General features: G+C 40.7%; 1 protein-coding gene across 3 annotated transcripts; it reads right to left on the reverse strand.

Annotated features, from left to right (window-relative positions):
• Positions 1 to 159: 159 nt before the first annotated feature.
• Positions 160 to 14727, reverse strand: DDX55 (DEAD-box helicase 55). 3 transcript variants are annotated; one of them, XM_050923516.1, is made up of 14 exons: positions 14601 to 14727; positions 13633 to 13683; positions 13456 to 13542; positions 12643 to 12734; positions 12495 to 12557; positions 11052 to 11201; positions 9537 to 9726; positions 8682 to 8764; positions 7103 to 7234; positions 6023 to 6115; positions 5157 to 5271; positions 3351 to 3519; positions 1640 to 1932; positions 160 to 660 (listed from the first exon to the last, which is right to left on the reverse strand). In XM_050923516.1, exons 1-14 carry the CDS (start codon positions 14706 to 14708, stop codon positions 499 to 501), a joined length of 1788 nt encoding a protein of 595 aa, XP_050779473.1. In that variant the 5' UTR covers positions 14709 to 14727; the 3' UTR covers positions 160 to 498. The 3 variants fall into 3 exon arrangements, with proteins under 3 accessions (XP_050779473.1, XP_050779475.1, XP_050779474.1); XM_050923518.1 differs by having other exon boundaries at positions 13456 to 13535; positions 14601 to 14621; XM_050923517.1 differs by lacking the exon at positions 13633 to 13683.
• Positions 14728 to 15574: the final 847 nt, after the last annotated feature.

Genomic DNA, 15574 nt, shown 5'->3' on the forward strand with positions numbered 1-15574 from the left:
GAAGCAGAAAGTTTTTTGATTTCATTTATTACTTGGACCAGTGTGCAAACAGAAATGTAAGTCATTGAGGATCTGAAGATCTAAAATAAATTTTCATAGAGGGGTGCAGCATTCTGAGGATGACACCTAAACTACTTTTCCCCACATATGATCTCTGAACAAGTTTAAAAATTACTTAATGATTCCAGATATGTTAGGTACACATCTGAACAAAAAGAATCCACCAGACACCTGATAACTGAATTCTACATTTCTTACTCAAAGCATTCAGTTTTGGAACCGCAGTCTGATTTAGTTCTGTCTTCAAAGGTGTAGCTATGCTTGTGCCCCCAGTAGAGACTGCAGAGATTCTGCTATATGCACATAGTTACCTATAAAACAGCCTTGGCTTCCATAAGTACTAACAGTGCAGAGCACAGCATGAAGTGGCTTTGTGTAAAAGTACAGCTTTACTAAAATGAGAGGCATCTTCAGGGAGAGACACTTGAAGCAGGATTGTCAGTCTTCAGACTCTGAGTCAAACACAGCTTTGACTTTTCTCTCACTGCTCATCAGCCTCTTCTCAAACTCTTCCTCACTAATTTTACCCTTTTTTAACCTTTTCAAAAGTCGTGTGTCATTCAGCAGCTCCTCCATTTCCTCATCTTCAATATCAGAGCCCTGCAGATAGTTGAAACAGTGATTTACTCCTATACTGAAATGCTTAGTTCTATATATTTGAATACTCTAGAAATAACCATATTAATTTTTTACTGCTGGTGCTTTATTACATGTATTGTGCTGCTGCCATCCATTACGTAGCCATATTAGGTTGGCCCTAGTATGTGCGGCAACACATGAGGCAGTAATAAGGGTTAAAGATGTTTTAGTAACAGAAGGGGACATGGCGAACAGTGGATTCTCTTCTATTAGCATTCAAAATACTATTTAAATCCTCCCTTTTTCCTGCTTTTTCAATCCTGACCCTATTAAAGGAAACCCCCAGATAAAATTAAACTTGCCAACTGAAAGCGAGGGACAAGGTTAAAATTAAAACAAAGAACTTTGCTTTGCTAAAAGTAACATTACATTTTTATAAAACTTGCACGGAATATAGTGAGTTTGAGCCACTTGCAAGGAGAGGGTAGCCTCACATCTTGCTCCAGAGGAGGCTGGCTGAAGAAGGTGCAAACCAATGTATTTCCTACATGCTGCCCATTTTGGACCGTTCTGGCCTCCATAGGTTTCATGGCCCATCTTGACTTTCTGCTACTGGAGGCTTACAGCAGGGTTCTGCTGACAGAAGCCAGGCAAGGAATAGAGTAGTGGGTTGACTGCTCACTTTTTTTCTTAAGCACTCTTTTGAGAATGTAAGAAACTCAGGTACTGCAGCTCCCTTCATTTCAGATTGCTCATACCTCTGAGGAGTGAGACATAAGCAATCACTCACTGGCGGAGGAGGACTGGATGGAACTTGCTTTTGAATTCATCAAGTTCTGTCTTTGGGGGTAGCAGGCAGGCAATGTGGACAAACAGTTCTCCAACTTTCTACCAGACTGAAGTCCTTATACCCGCCCTTGCTTTTGAAGACTGTTGGCATTCTAACCTGGCTGTGACTATACTGAAGTAGTCACATGTGAGTTTGAGGAACTTAATTTACCTCTTCTCTTCTCCTTTTTGTTGTCATTTTCTTTTTCTTCTCCTTTTTGGCTTTCTGCTTTGACCAGGCTTTATTCCTTATAAATTTTCTTTTGCCTTCATTTTCTTGTCTGTCCTTTCTTTGCTGCTCTAACAGCTTTTGCCTTTGTTTTTCTCTGTTTTTATCTTTGAAGGGAATGGAGTCTGTATCAATAGTGACAGGAACAAAGTCTGAAAAACACTTTCCTTTTAGTTCAGGCATCTTTGGCATCCTCAGCAGGGCAAAACCTCGAGCAAAACTAGCGAAGTCCAGATCTGTTAAAATAAGGATTAAGATATCAGCATATGACAAAGTAATAGACCTAATCCACGAAAGTTCTTAAGTATATGAGTAGTTCCACTGATTTCAATGGGACTACTCACGTTTAAGTATTTTGCTGAGTTATGCTGGGTTGTGAAGGAAGGGGTGTGTATCTTAATATTTGCGTAGGCTTAAACACAGACAGCGTGTATATATGTAAAACCCTTTCCTTTCCTTCTTGCTTGCATCCTGATACTCAATTGCTTCTCTATTTAGCAGTTTCTGGAAGTCTGTTCGTATCAGTGGGAAATTGTCCAACAAAATATTTTTTAATCAACAAATGTCAATTTGTCCAAATGAAAATTGTTTACAAGATAGGGCCAGTTTCCACAAATTCAAAATAATGGTAGGGAATAAGTTTTGAAGTTGTCAGAATGTCCCACTACAATGTTTAATAAGTCATGTCAAAAACTAAACGTTTAAAAACTTGTTGATTGACCCAATCAAAAAAATTAATCTTATTGGTTTGCAAAAATTTTCAAGACAAACTTTTCATCCCATTTCAGGACAGGAAAAAGATTCAAAATCTCAAACTCTCGTGAGACAGGAAAATCATTCCTTGCCCAGCTTTACCTCGCAGACCCAGAGAGAAGTTATTCAGTCACCACACTTGTCATAAACAGTCCTTAAAGTCATGCATTTTTCTGCAAAAATCAGTCCACTGTAGATAAAAACGGCCAACCAGCACAGTATCCTGTCTACTGACAGTGACCAATGCCAGGTGTCCCAGAGGGAGTGAACTTAACAGGTAATGATCAAGTGATCTCTCTCCTGCCATCCATCTCTACCCTCTGACAACAGAAGGTGGGGACACCATTCCTTACTGGCTAATACCCATTAATGGACTTAACCTCCATGAATTTATCTAGTTCTCTTTTAAACCCTGTTACAGTCTTAGCTGTCACAGCCTCCTCAGGCAGAGGGTTCCACAGATGTGTTTAGAAAAATCTGTCACCAAGAGGCAATGCATCTTTTACTGTTTTCATTAAGTCAGACAAGGATCTCTGCAAGCACTGGTCAATGTCTCTCTACGATTTGCTTTCTTGCTCCGTCAGAATGGCATGGGCTAGGTTCTGACCTGTAACTTTGACTCTGGCTTTGACCAAATCACTTAGCCTCTGTGCCTCAGTTTATCCCACTGTAAAATAGGATTACGCCTTCCTTCCGCAGCACTTCGAGTCAATAATTTAGATTATATAGAATTTTACATCTTCAAAGTGTGATCAATATTTAACTTAACCGAAAGTAAACTATGTGTATGGGACCTTGGCAGGAGGATGACCCAGTAGTGCTTGTGCAACAACATAACTTTTGCCAAAGTGAATATAGTCTTTGAAGTAAAGTAAAAATAGCAGCTGCTAATGGGAATTACCTTTTATTCGGAAGATAAGATTGCACTCATGTTTGGCATAGGCCTGCACACAAGATACAAATGCTTTCATCCCTTTCTCAAACATGGCTCTGTCAGCCAGAGCCAGAGTCTTCAGTTTTGGAAGAACATCTACCACATTTTTCAGTGGTTTCATTTCCTGCATGGGACACTTAACCAAAAAAAGAAAAAAACATAAGCAACAACTAAACGTAATGGTTTAAAATAAGCATTGGAACTTCAAACACATACTTCAACATTAATTAAGCCTCAATACATGGAGGGATATTTACCTACCTCATGTTTTTTTATTGATGAAGAAACAAAGTTAAGCGGCCTAACCAAAGTTCACACATTGAATCCTGAGAGGATAGGGAACAGGATGCATAAATCCTCACTCAACTCCAATTACTGGCTCTCAGTGCAACTGTCCTACTGCTAATCTGGTGAAATTAAGACCATTATTTTACTTTCAGCCCCAAAAGGAGAAGGATGTCACTAAAAAGGTATACAGATTTTCTATTATATATTACTGTATATACTCAATCATAATCCAGTTCATTTATAAGCTGACCCCACAAAGATGGATAAGTAAAAATGGAAAATTTTTATGACCCACTCATAAGCCAACCCTATAATTCGGGGGTCAGCAAACTTTGGCTCCCGGGCCATCAGGATAAGCCGCTGGCAGCCGAGATGGTTTGTTTACCTCGAGCTTCCGCAGGCATGGAGGTAAACCTAAGTAAACAAAGTGTGCCGGCGTGCCAGCTGCTTATTCTGACAGGCATCAGAGAAGGAGGTCAGCTTATGAGAGGTGGGACACAGCCCCTTCCCCCAACAGACGGAGTAGGGAGAGGCAGCACAGCCAGCGCCTGCTTACCTTGATAGGCCAGGACAGCAACAGGTGGGGATTTTTTTTTTTTGGAGAGTGGGGAAGAGAACCTGGGGGTCAGGGGAGTAACTCCTATGACCACCCCCTACATGACCCCCACACTCTATCTGGGGAAGGCCAGGGGAGAATATCTCTGGTGTGGTTGGACCTGCTCTGGCAGGCCAGACCAGGCAGCATGGCTGCAGCATGTTCCAGCGGGCTGGGCCAGGCATCCATGTGCTCCAGTGCGCCAGGCGGCACGGCTGCAGCCTGCCAGCCCGCTGCAGCTGCATCGGAGGCTGGGGGGAGAACAGCGCGTCCAGAAGCGGAGAGACTCTGGTCCCGCCTCTTCCCTTCTGGCTCTGCTGGCTGTGCTGCCTCTCCTTGCTCCCTCTGTTGGCAGGAGGGGCTGTGTCCCATCTCTCCCGCTCTATACCTGTTCATAAGCCGACCCCCTTCTCTGATGCTTCCCTTTTTTACTAAAAAAAATTCAGCTTATGAATGAGTATATACGGTAAGTAGATACACCTCTGCCTCAACATAACGCTGTCCTCAGGAGCCAAAAAAATCTTACTGTATTATAGGTGAAACCACATTATATCAAACTCGCTTTGATTCATCAGAGCGCGCAGCCCCGCCCCCCCGGAGCACTGCTTTACCACGTTATATCCGAATTTGTGTTGTATCGGGTCGTATTATATCAGGGTAGAGGTGTAATTACACAATGCAGGGACCAATCCTGCTTTCGCAGGGAGATGAATTAGTTTACATAATAAGTGTCTCTCAAGTCTATTTTTTGTTACTCAGCTAGGTTAATATATCTCATATATGTTTTTAAATTTATGAATTCTGATTGGAAAAAAAAACTGGTTTTATGTCCCATGAATTAGTTTTCGTTGTAATTCTTTTCTGCTGTTAGGAAATAAAAGCCAACTCACCTTTTGGTTTATTGAGAGAAAATTTACGTAAGATTCTTCCATGGGAAGCAAAAACACAAGCGCACTGCCTAAATGGCCAATTCGAGCTGTTCGACCGCAGCGATGCACAAAGGCACTAAAAACACAACAGAAAGTTGTTTTAACAGAATGAGATGCTCAATTTGCTTTTAAAGTAATACAAGACAATGAGTGGAATGGCAGGTTTTATGAAACAGATCTAGGGCTACTGTACTCTTGATGTAGGTGAATAACTACCAACAGGTGTTACCTGAATACTGTGCTAGCAGCATATAATCCCACCACCACCCCTCAAATGTTCATGTTAAAAGAAGATTTGTCAAATATTTGAGAGAGAGAGAGATGGATTTTAAAAATTATGACACTGGTACCTGTAAGATAGGGAAATAGTTACTTTAATTAGCTTTATTTTTAACCCTCATTATAGCACTTCCTGAACAGCTCTGCCCTGGCCTACATCTCTGCTCATTTACTTCTTTCATTCCCTGAATGTCTCCCACCTTACGGCCCCTTTGGTATTCTCTTCTGCCACCCCTTATGCTAGGAACTCTTCTCCATACCCTGTAAATGGCCACTACCATTTTATTAATGTTAACCCACCTAACCTATAAGTGTGATCCATAAGTGCTGTTACAAACATCGGTTTTAACAAAAACTGCAGTGTTCCAATCTTGCTTTGGGCATGTGGGACAGCTACATTGTTTTGTCTATCCAATCAGACTAAATCTTGGGCAGGGAGTAGATCTTCCACTGTGTTTTGTACAGTTCTGACCTCATTCTGCACTTAAATAGCTCATTTATATAAAAAGAAGTAGGATTCAAGTTCTGATGAAGAATTTAAGTTGTACCTTGCACTGCTCGGTGGATCATACTGTAAAACCCAGTTTACTTCTGGAATGTCTATGCCACGGGCCATCACATCAGTGCAAACTAAAATGCCACTAGAAAGTTGGAAGAAAATGCAAATTTTTGATTAAATAAATAGTCATTTGAGAAGTGCCAGCCAACAGCTCCCAACTTCTGCTCTGATTTATACATCATGCACCCCCAATCGATGCTGTGGGTGTGCATGTCAAGGCAGAATATTTGGCCTTAAATTTAAAAAAAAATACGAATATCAACATTAGAGAACATACTGCAGGTCAGCTAAAATTCACATTGAATGAAAATTCCACTGAGTATTTAGGAAAAGGAATGTATTTGTATTATATCCTACATACCACTAATTTAAGCTGGATAATCAGCTCTTCCCTTTACAAGTTCCATATTTAAATTTCTTCCCCTGCTTCTAAGTACTATAAGCATATTAAAGAAAGATCAAATGATCTAACTGCAGTTTTTAAACTATCAATAGGAGATGGGGCAAATGATTTCATTGCACATAGAAAGCTAAAACTGAACTCCTAATGCTTAGATTGCAATAACAAGGACATAACGGGGCAAGAATTCCAGCCTTTTTCCAATGAGACACAAATATTGCTGGGCCCTAATGACTGCACATATTACAGAACTGACAAAAGCAGATAACTTTAATGGAAATGAAAAAGCATTTTGTTGGCAATAAACCCACAGTCTTTTGTTCATATACTAATAAATGAATCTCTGGGTTTCAACTCCTTTTATCAGGGGAACTTTCACCATTGCTTCTCTTTCAAATGGGAGTTACCCAAGAGCAGTTTGTGTTATTGTTTTACCAATTTATCTGAATTTTTTCCTCATTCAGTAGACCTATAAACACTTAAAAGTGAGTGTGATTTGTATCATCCACATTATCCCAGCTACTTCAGTAGTCTAGCTAGCAGCCTGCTCAACAGGAAAGCCACATTTCTATAGTCAAGTGGTATGTACTTCCCCAGGCTAAAAGATGAAGTTTTACCTTTCTTAGCATGTACACCTTTGACTGGAGTAGTCTATTCAAACGCTCTTACCTTGGGAGTTTCCGAAACTCGGTAAATATCTTGTTACGTTTATGTTTCATTTTCCCATGAATGCACATTATTTTCACATTTTTAACAAAGGATTCCAGAGCTTTCCCATAATATTCCACACAGGCACAGGTACTGAAGAGAGAATGAAAACCACAAAAAGTCAGCATCAACTTTTGTTTGTAAGCTGCATTTTTAATGTTACAATTGCATGTGGATTTAGTGCTGGTGAAAGGTGTTGCCTCGAAAGCCCTGGAGTGCTCTGCTTAGCCACAGAACAGATACATGATGACAGGACAGTGCAAACTTCCTCCACGATGCCCTGCCAATGTGCCTCAATTCCGACCCATAGGAACCTCCATGGTTCAATCCTTGACCTCTCTGGTGAAGTTACCAATCATGCTTGTGGTATGTGTGATACAGTTATCCATGGGGAACTGGATTGAGACTATCAACCCATTTCACATAGGTCACTGGACAGCCATCAGATAGATGATGAGTTTCCATCATTACCAATTTGTGCTGGATTGTAAGAGCTAAGCTGAAAGCAAATGACATCCCCATTACTGGCACTCTGAGCCATCCAGTCTCTTGCTAGGAAAATTTGTTACTATGAAAAACGGGAATGTAGCTGAAGATCCTTTACAATAAATTTTCTAGACTCAACTATTTCTACTATATTCTTGAGGCGAGATATAGTGTGAGTCTAAAGAAAGGCAATGCAGGATGTTGGACTAAATGGCTTCCTATAGGTCCCTTAAAGCACTAACAGTTCTATTATTCTATAAACTCATCCAAGATATAAAGATGTCTTTAGAACCAGCTTAATTTGTTTTATGCCAGCAAAGGCCTTTCATACAAGACCTAAAATTGAGGTCCTGCCATTTCTGGTCACCAGAGATCCCATGCTGTTTTTCACATGAGTAGGAGCACTGGTTCTCAGTATCCTGGCCAAATTCTAAAAAGGGTTACAATTACATTCTGTCTCACTAAATACTCCCTGAAGTGTCAGACAATATTTTTCATCACTTCCTGTTCTTAACTATCAATTGGTGTTGATGTTAAACACCAGCTATATTCCACCTCATTTTATAAAGTACAAAAATTGCTTTACCTACTACAATTTGCCTGTCAATTTAAAGGTCTGATTCTGAATTCCTTGCACACCCAAAATCACTTTGAATTAATTTTGCATTCGGCGGGAATGTAAGATCTAGCCTTACAGGTGGAAAGGGCTTGAGGATCCTTCTGAAAGAAAGGTGCTATACCAATTGCCTATTACTACTAAAAGTATGAGCATTATTTTAAATGACTAATGTACAGCTGTCTATGATAATACTATATTGTGGTTAAGAAATAAACACTGAAAGTTCACATGGCCTGAGCAGTTCTTTCATTATCACAAAGTATAAGACAATTTTAATGTGAAGCAATGATCCACCCCCTTTTTTGTGCATTGTACTCTACACAGAAAGTAGTTAATGTGCTCTCTAGTAGATCACCTTTAGCATGTGTGTCTCATACAGCACTGAGCACACAAATAATCATTGCACTGTTTTCACAAAGAAACCAGATGAATTACCTGAAAAAGACCAGATGTTTTTCCTGCTTGTGTTGTCGAAGAAAATGCACCAACTGATTAAATTTTTCATCTGCTTTGCATATCTACACAACATCAAAAACATACAGAAAATAAACAGTGGGTTCAAGATGAGCTGATTTGCTTGTTTCTTCCATTCACCTCAGTATAGAGCCTTTGTGATTCATCCATCACTAATATAGGAGGCATTTTACGCAAGTTAATGCTTCTGAGATGTGTTCCACATACATCAGTGTGGGAATACTGTCCTTTATGTATGCTGCTGCTTACTGAACTTAATTAAAAGAAATAAACATTAACACTGGAATTCAGCTATTATTGGAGGTTTCTGAAGCTGAACTATTAACCTAATTACAAATCCTGGTTGAATTTATTTTCTCGGTGAGTAAATAAGGAATGACCTCGGGTTGGGGAGTGTTACATATTATCCCCATTTCAGGGACAGGGAAAAATGAGGCACAGAAAAGTTGAGCATGTTCCCCAAGGTTACAGAAAGTGAATCAGTGGCAGAGCAAGGAATTAAGGCCAGCAATCCTGATTTAGTGTCTCCAATTCAAGCTACTTGACAATCCTGCTTCAGCAGAATTTGAAAGGTCTTTGGCTTGCTTTAGTAGTTGATTTATCTGCATGAATCCTTCTGAGGGAAGCTCCTATTTCAATCTTTGTTTACCGCAATAATGTTACTAGCTGTTTTTGCTGCAGTCTTAGAATATTCACTATTGCATTGTTTCTGAAGGCAACATGATTGTCAAACTGCAATGCACCAGAATGCAACATTCTGAGTTCATCATTGTGTTTAAAACAGAAACAACAAATGTAGGGAGCAGGGAGCCTCACCATGTAGTAATTTTCAAGCCGTGTGGGTGTTTTCTGAGTGCTACTTGCTGCCACTCCCTTCTCTTTCACTGCGATGCGGACAGGATTTCGGAGACCTGCTCTCACCAGGTTCTCTACTTCTTGAGTTTGAGTTGCTGAGAACAGGCCTGTTCGTCTCTGCTTGGGCAAAAAGTCCAGAATGGTATTTAAACTGCAAGTAAACACAATTTAAAAAGAAAATGGCTCCAGATTTCCATCAAGAGTAAGTTTTATAATCAGTTTTTAAACAGAATGATTTTTACAAAAGGGTGCTGTGCACAACACCGGCTATTGCACTACCAATCATGTGTTTGCTTGACTGATTATACCCCATGTGTGTTTGCATCTGAGGTTTTAAATATGAGGTCAGATGAGATTTACTTGAATGTACTATGAATATGAATAACTATGTTTGATTATTAGCCTTGTTATGTTGCCCACTTCCCTTGGCTCTTCTCTTTTTCCTCCAAGAGCTGCAGAGAATGATAAAAACTTACAAGGAAGCTCAAAAAGAAGACAAGATCAGAGAAGAGTGGATCCTTGATGCATACTATAGTTTGATATTTCTCTCTCTTCAGTTTACATTAGTGCAGGGGTCAGTAACCTTTCAGAAGTGGTGTGCTGTGTCTTCATTTAGTCACTCTAATTTAAGGTTTTGCCTGCCAGTCATACATTTTAACATTTTTAGAAGGTCTCTTTCTATAAGTCTATAATATATAACTAAACTATTGTTGTATGTAAAGTAAATAAGGTTTTTAAAATGTTTAAGACGCTTCATTTAAAATTAAATTAAAATGCAGAACCCCCTGGACTGGTGGCCAGGACCTGGGCAGTGTGAGTGCCACTGAAAATCAGCTTTTGTGCAGCCTTCGGCACAGGTGCCATAGGTTGCCTACCCCTGCATTACTGTATGATCAATTTTCATCTCATATTTGAAATACCAAATTATTTAGTGTGATGGTACCATTAAGAGCAGAAGGGTATAAATAAACTTCACATGCATTTCCCAACCCATCATAAAGTTGTGGGGCATTGTGTAGTGGTCAAAATCTGAAGGATCTTGTGGTTAAATCACTTGTCTTGAGACTCAGGAAAAACAGGTTTAATTCCCAGTGTGACAAGTCACTTAGGCCTTGCAAATTCCCTTAACGTAGACAAGGCCTTTAATTTCTTTGTGCCTCAGCTATCCATCTGTAAAAACAGGGACAATACTTCACTACTTGATTGGAGTATTGTAAGGTCACATTCATTGTTTGTGAGGTTCTCATAGACTATCTTGATGAGTATCACAAACACCTAGATAGAAAAATTGGGACCTGGGACTCCTACATTTTAATCTCACTGTGTGACCTTTTACAAGTCATGTAACCTTTCTGTGACTCAGTTCTTCATCTGTAGCATAGGAATAATATTAATGGTTGTAAAATGCTTTGAGAGCCTTAGATGGATAGCATTATAGGAATTACAAGTACTACTAGAATTATGGTTAAAAAATACCTTGCTTCGAATCCCATATCTAGAAGTCTGTCTGCTTCATCCAATACCAGCACATCAAGGGATTTCACACAACTTGCTAAATCCAGCCCATCTGCTTTTCTTCTGAACATATCCTCCAGACGGCCCGGTGTGGCTATAATGATGTTCCCACTATCAGTGATGGAATATACAGTTTAGGTTAGATTTTAATTGTACTTGGATGTCAACACCACCCCCAGCATCTCATACCACAAACCGGCATTCAAAACACAGTCTGGAATCTTCAAGTGGGGACTGACCTGTGCACTTTTGACTGTGGAAGAGAGCTCAGTCCACTAAAGATTTTCCTATTGTCTGTCTTATTAACATATAAAGTGCTCAGATATTATGCTGAAGGGTGAAAGAACAAAACCGTAAAGATATATAACTTGTGCATACAACAGCTCCCCAGCTACTTATATTGATCCTAGAGCTCAAATAGCTATAAAATAGCTGTAAACTGAAATGCATTCTGGATACTGGCATGCAAACAAGACCAGCAAGTATATGCCACTTTATTTCAGAATTTCCACATAAGTATCACCACAAAATGCAGTTTGTTAAAATTACGTATCAAATTTACTTAGACAATAGTCTGGTATTCCCAATTCAGGCCTCCGACAAAGTGCCCAGCAAGAAAGGCTGAGTCGGCACTCTGTTCACAGCAGCTCCAATCAAGCAGGAAAGAATGGGGCTGGCTAAGCAGAGCTGTGCCTAATTTGTGAGTGGGGCATGGCAAAAAGGCTAATTAAGCTATTAGCCAGGAAGGAAGGGCGGGGAGAGAGATTGCTCTCCCCTGCTTGTTATAGGAGCTGTATATGTTATGAATGTAGTGGGAATCCATTTGCAAATAAACTGCACAAGGTGTTGGACCAGCAGAAGGGTCTCAGAGTAGTTTGTAGACGGGAACAGAGGCAGGAGCCAGGAGGCCCTGTTACAAGGCCATAGGTTAAGTGAATGCAGTTTTTGTTTTTGTTTTTTTTAAAACAAAGATCATTCATCTTTTACATACTTTTTTCAACCCCACCCTTCCCAAGCTGAACCACAAGGCTATTTATTTAAGATCCTCTTTAGCACTTACCCCTGCTGTGACATTTTACACTGAGTAAGCCAACTAAAATATCTCTTTAGTAAAAAAAAAATATATATATATTATAATTTATGCTATGCACTAGCTCTCGGTCAGCAACACATTTGGTCCCTTCCTACTGTTTCGTTAGTCCCTCATCATGCGTGTCTAATCAGACAGATCCTGCAAGCACAAATACATAAATAACTTGATTTATAGAAGGCAATGTGTTAAAGACATCCTTAAATATGTGCAGGATTGACACCCTAATTTATAAACTCCTTGGAGCAGGGATTATGCTACATTTCTGCTCTGAGAGGCACCAATAGAAATACATTAATCATCAGTTAACTCACCCATGTTCTTTGAACTTTTCAATATCTTCCACTGGATTCCTACCACCAATCAAAAGAATCTGGCTGAAACAAGGAACATGTCTATCAAAAATTTGCAAACAAAAGACAAAGGAAAGTCTGTTTTCATTACAAAACAAAGCATACCTACCTAAATTGGGGGAAGTGTTTTGTGAAATGTGATAGCACTTCATCAATCTGAACAGCTAACTCTCTTGTGGGTGTGATGACTATGGCTCCAACCTGCTCATTAGAACGAAAGGAAAGACAGAAATAGACAAATGCCCCAAAAGACATTTACTATTTGCTGTGACTATGAAATTATGATGCTAAAGATTCCATGTGCAAACACCATTTTTGTTAAAGTGCTGAGAAATAAACAAGTGATCCAATTCAACCGTCATGTCCTGAAACATGACAAAATGGGATGCATTTTACACAACAGACTGCACAGAACAGTAAAACAAAATCCCTTTGAAATGCCTTTTTTTTTTTAAATTGGGTGCACAAATTTTTTTTTTAAGGCAATACAAAGGTCTTTAGTGACAAGTAGCACGGAAGTGAATTCAAATTTGTTCAGAAATCAAGAGACATTACAATAAAAAACTAAATGATCATACTTGATTTCATTACACTGTGTGTTATATTTTAAGATAACTTGCTCTCTAACAGTTTACAGACATCTTTTGGTCTTGATAAACAAAAAGCAATACACAAGTACAAATTATTACTAATCAATTTCACAAGCTAGTCAGGAATACATTTAAACAAATCTATAAGAAGCAGCACAGTACTTTAAAAATTGTTTTCAATTAATTTCTGGTTATGAATGTAGTAAGGGCCTGATCCTGCAAACCTTTAATCATATGTGTAACTTGACTCTTAAGTAGTCCTATAAATCTTCAATCTTAAATTACAGCTATATATTTATTTATATATTCAAAATCCCTCAATTCAGTCTTACCTGCATTTTCTTTAACTTTTCTTCCCGTCTGAGGAGAATTTCTAATATGGGAATTACAAAAGCTAATGTTTTGCCACTGCCTGTTATCTGCGAACATTGAAGCAAAGTTAGTTTCTTCACGCATGCAAATACTTGTAAGGAAAAACAAACAGTGAATTTAATTCACAAAATACTCACCGCTTCCGCAGCAACATCTTTATTGTTCATAAACAAAGGTATAGTTGCAGACTAAAGGAAACAGAAATATTGTGCACTTACATCCTCACTGGTTTAAACAAATCTTATGTAACTCAATTCACCCAAGGATCAAAAAGTGCTTTACAAACGCACATAAGTGTCATCAACCCCATTTTATAGATGGGGAAATGAATCCCAGAGAGGTTAAGTGATTGCTCTAGGTCACACAGTAAGTGCAGAGGGAAGAGAGATAGGAAGGGAACCTGGGAAGCTGGGGGTAGCATGGATTGCAGATGGGAAGCTTGACAGGCTGGCAATAATTGGAGAAGTCTGTTGGGGGCGGGGGGAGCAGGTCAGAGCAATGACTGACCCAGAAATAGAAAACCCAGGAGTTCTGACTCTCCATCCCCTGTTCTAAGCACCAGCCCCCCATCTAAAGCAGAGGACTTGAACCAACTTGTCATTTCCATCCGCTCACTAGAGCGGCACACACTAGCACCTACTGCCTTCTCAGGTGCTACTCGTGACATAATGGAGCATCTTCCTTTGGGACTTGCCATCCCCTTTGCACGACACACAGCGACAAACTGCACCAGAGGGACCCTCCCCCGTCACATTACAAACAAGGCAGCGCACGCAGGTCACACCATGGACGCTATATGCTGGGCTCTCCTCCGTACTGCCGGGAGGGGCAGGCAAGCACCACAAAATACTCACAAGAGCCTCCACGGCACGGGGGGAGGGCAACGCCGCGAGGGCTCCCTCCTTCCAAAGGGCCCAGCAGGTCCAACTGCAGCGGAGCCGTGAGGGGTCTCACCCGGGGACAGACGGCTGAGCTCCCCCCACACAGCCATTAAAGGGGATGGTGGCGATCACAGGGTCCCCCCCGTACCGAGCACGGACCACACCACAGAGCCGCCCCGCTCCCGAGTCACGGCCCAGCACGCGGGGCTGCTCCCTCCCCCTACCTGCACGGGGGTCATGTGGGGGAAGCCCAGCTCCCGCAGGGTCTGCAGGACGCCCGGGCTGAGCGTGACGGGCAGAGACTCCCACCTCCCCTCCGTCACGCTCTCCATCTTGGACCGGCTCCTTGTGCTTCCGTCCGTCCGTCCGCTCAGGCTGCCCCCCAGCCTGGCTGGGTCCCTTCGTCAATGAGTCCGTGGGAAAACAGCGGCTGGGCGCAGATGCGTTCCGATTTGCAGCAGGCTGCCGGTGTAGCGTGAAGAACTACTCAGCGGCTGCTTCTGTACTAAGCCAAGTCCTTCCAAACTTTATCGAGGCTTTTATTTCACACTCCTTAGGCTAAATGTTTGAGCACCTTCTGAGTTAGCACTTTAGAGGTGATTTCTATCTTCCAGACCTTTCTGGATCACTTGTTGCTCTAGCTCCTTTCATGTCATTCACAATTGCCACAGATAGAAAATGCTGAATTTTCCACCACATAACCTCAAAGTGACAGGAAGGCAGGTATTTCCTCTATTTAAGAGATATGGATCCACTTCTGACCTTCCTTGCACCAGCACTAAGTCAGGAACTCCTCTGTGCAAAATTTATATAAAACAAGAATCAGGTCCTATTCATTTAGGAAGCTCTTCCTTAACATGTACCAAAGCACATCTTACTAGGCAAGCCTAAAGACATGATGGGTATGAGTGGTGAGATATCAGTGAGTTTCTCTGCACTGACTTTGCTTTATTAGGCTAGAGATTTTTTCCTTCTCTCCTTCAGTGAGATAAGTAGAGACCATAGAAAGGTACCTTTCTCAACACAAGTCAAGGTGGGGAGCGGTCAACTTTTGGTTAATAACTGCTCTTCAGTAGCCTCTGAGAAATTCGGAAGTTACAAACTGAAACACATAGCAATTGCTATACAAGTGATCTTCACACTTATCCATTGTTATCTGGTTATGCTGGCTCTTTAGCTAGCTATACCTCTGCTTAAC

This window comes from Gopherus flavomarginatus, chromosome 15 (assembly GCF_025201925.1).
Source record: "Gopherus flavomarginatus isolate rGopFla2 chromosome 15, rGopFla2.mat.asm, whole genome shotgun sequence".
NCBI lineage: Eukaryota > Metazoa > Chordata > Testudines > Testudinidae > Gopherus > Gopherus flavomarginatus.

What these genes read in the sequence shown, in the direction of transcription:
- DDX55 (XM_050923516.1), bottom strand. Translation starts at nt 14,708, where the DNA reads ATGGAGAGCGTGACGGAGGGGAGGTGGGAGTCTCTGCCCGTCACGCTC. An exon ending in GATCCACCGAGCAGTGCAAG is followed by an intron (nt 5,272 to 6,022) that starts GTACAACTTAAA and finishes TTGTGTTTTTAG; the next exon opens with TGCCTTTGTGCATCGCTGCG. An exon ending in TCTTATCTTCCGAATAAAAG is followed by an intron (nt 1,933 to 3,350) that starts GTAATTCCCATT and finishes TTATTTTAACAG; the next exon opens with ATCTGGACTTCGCTAGTTTT.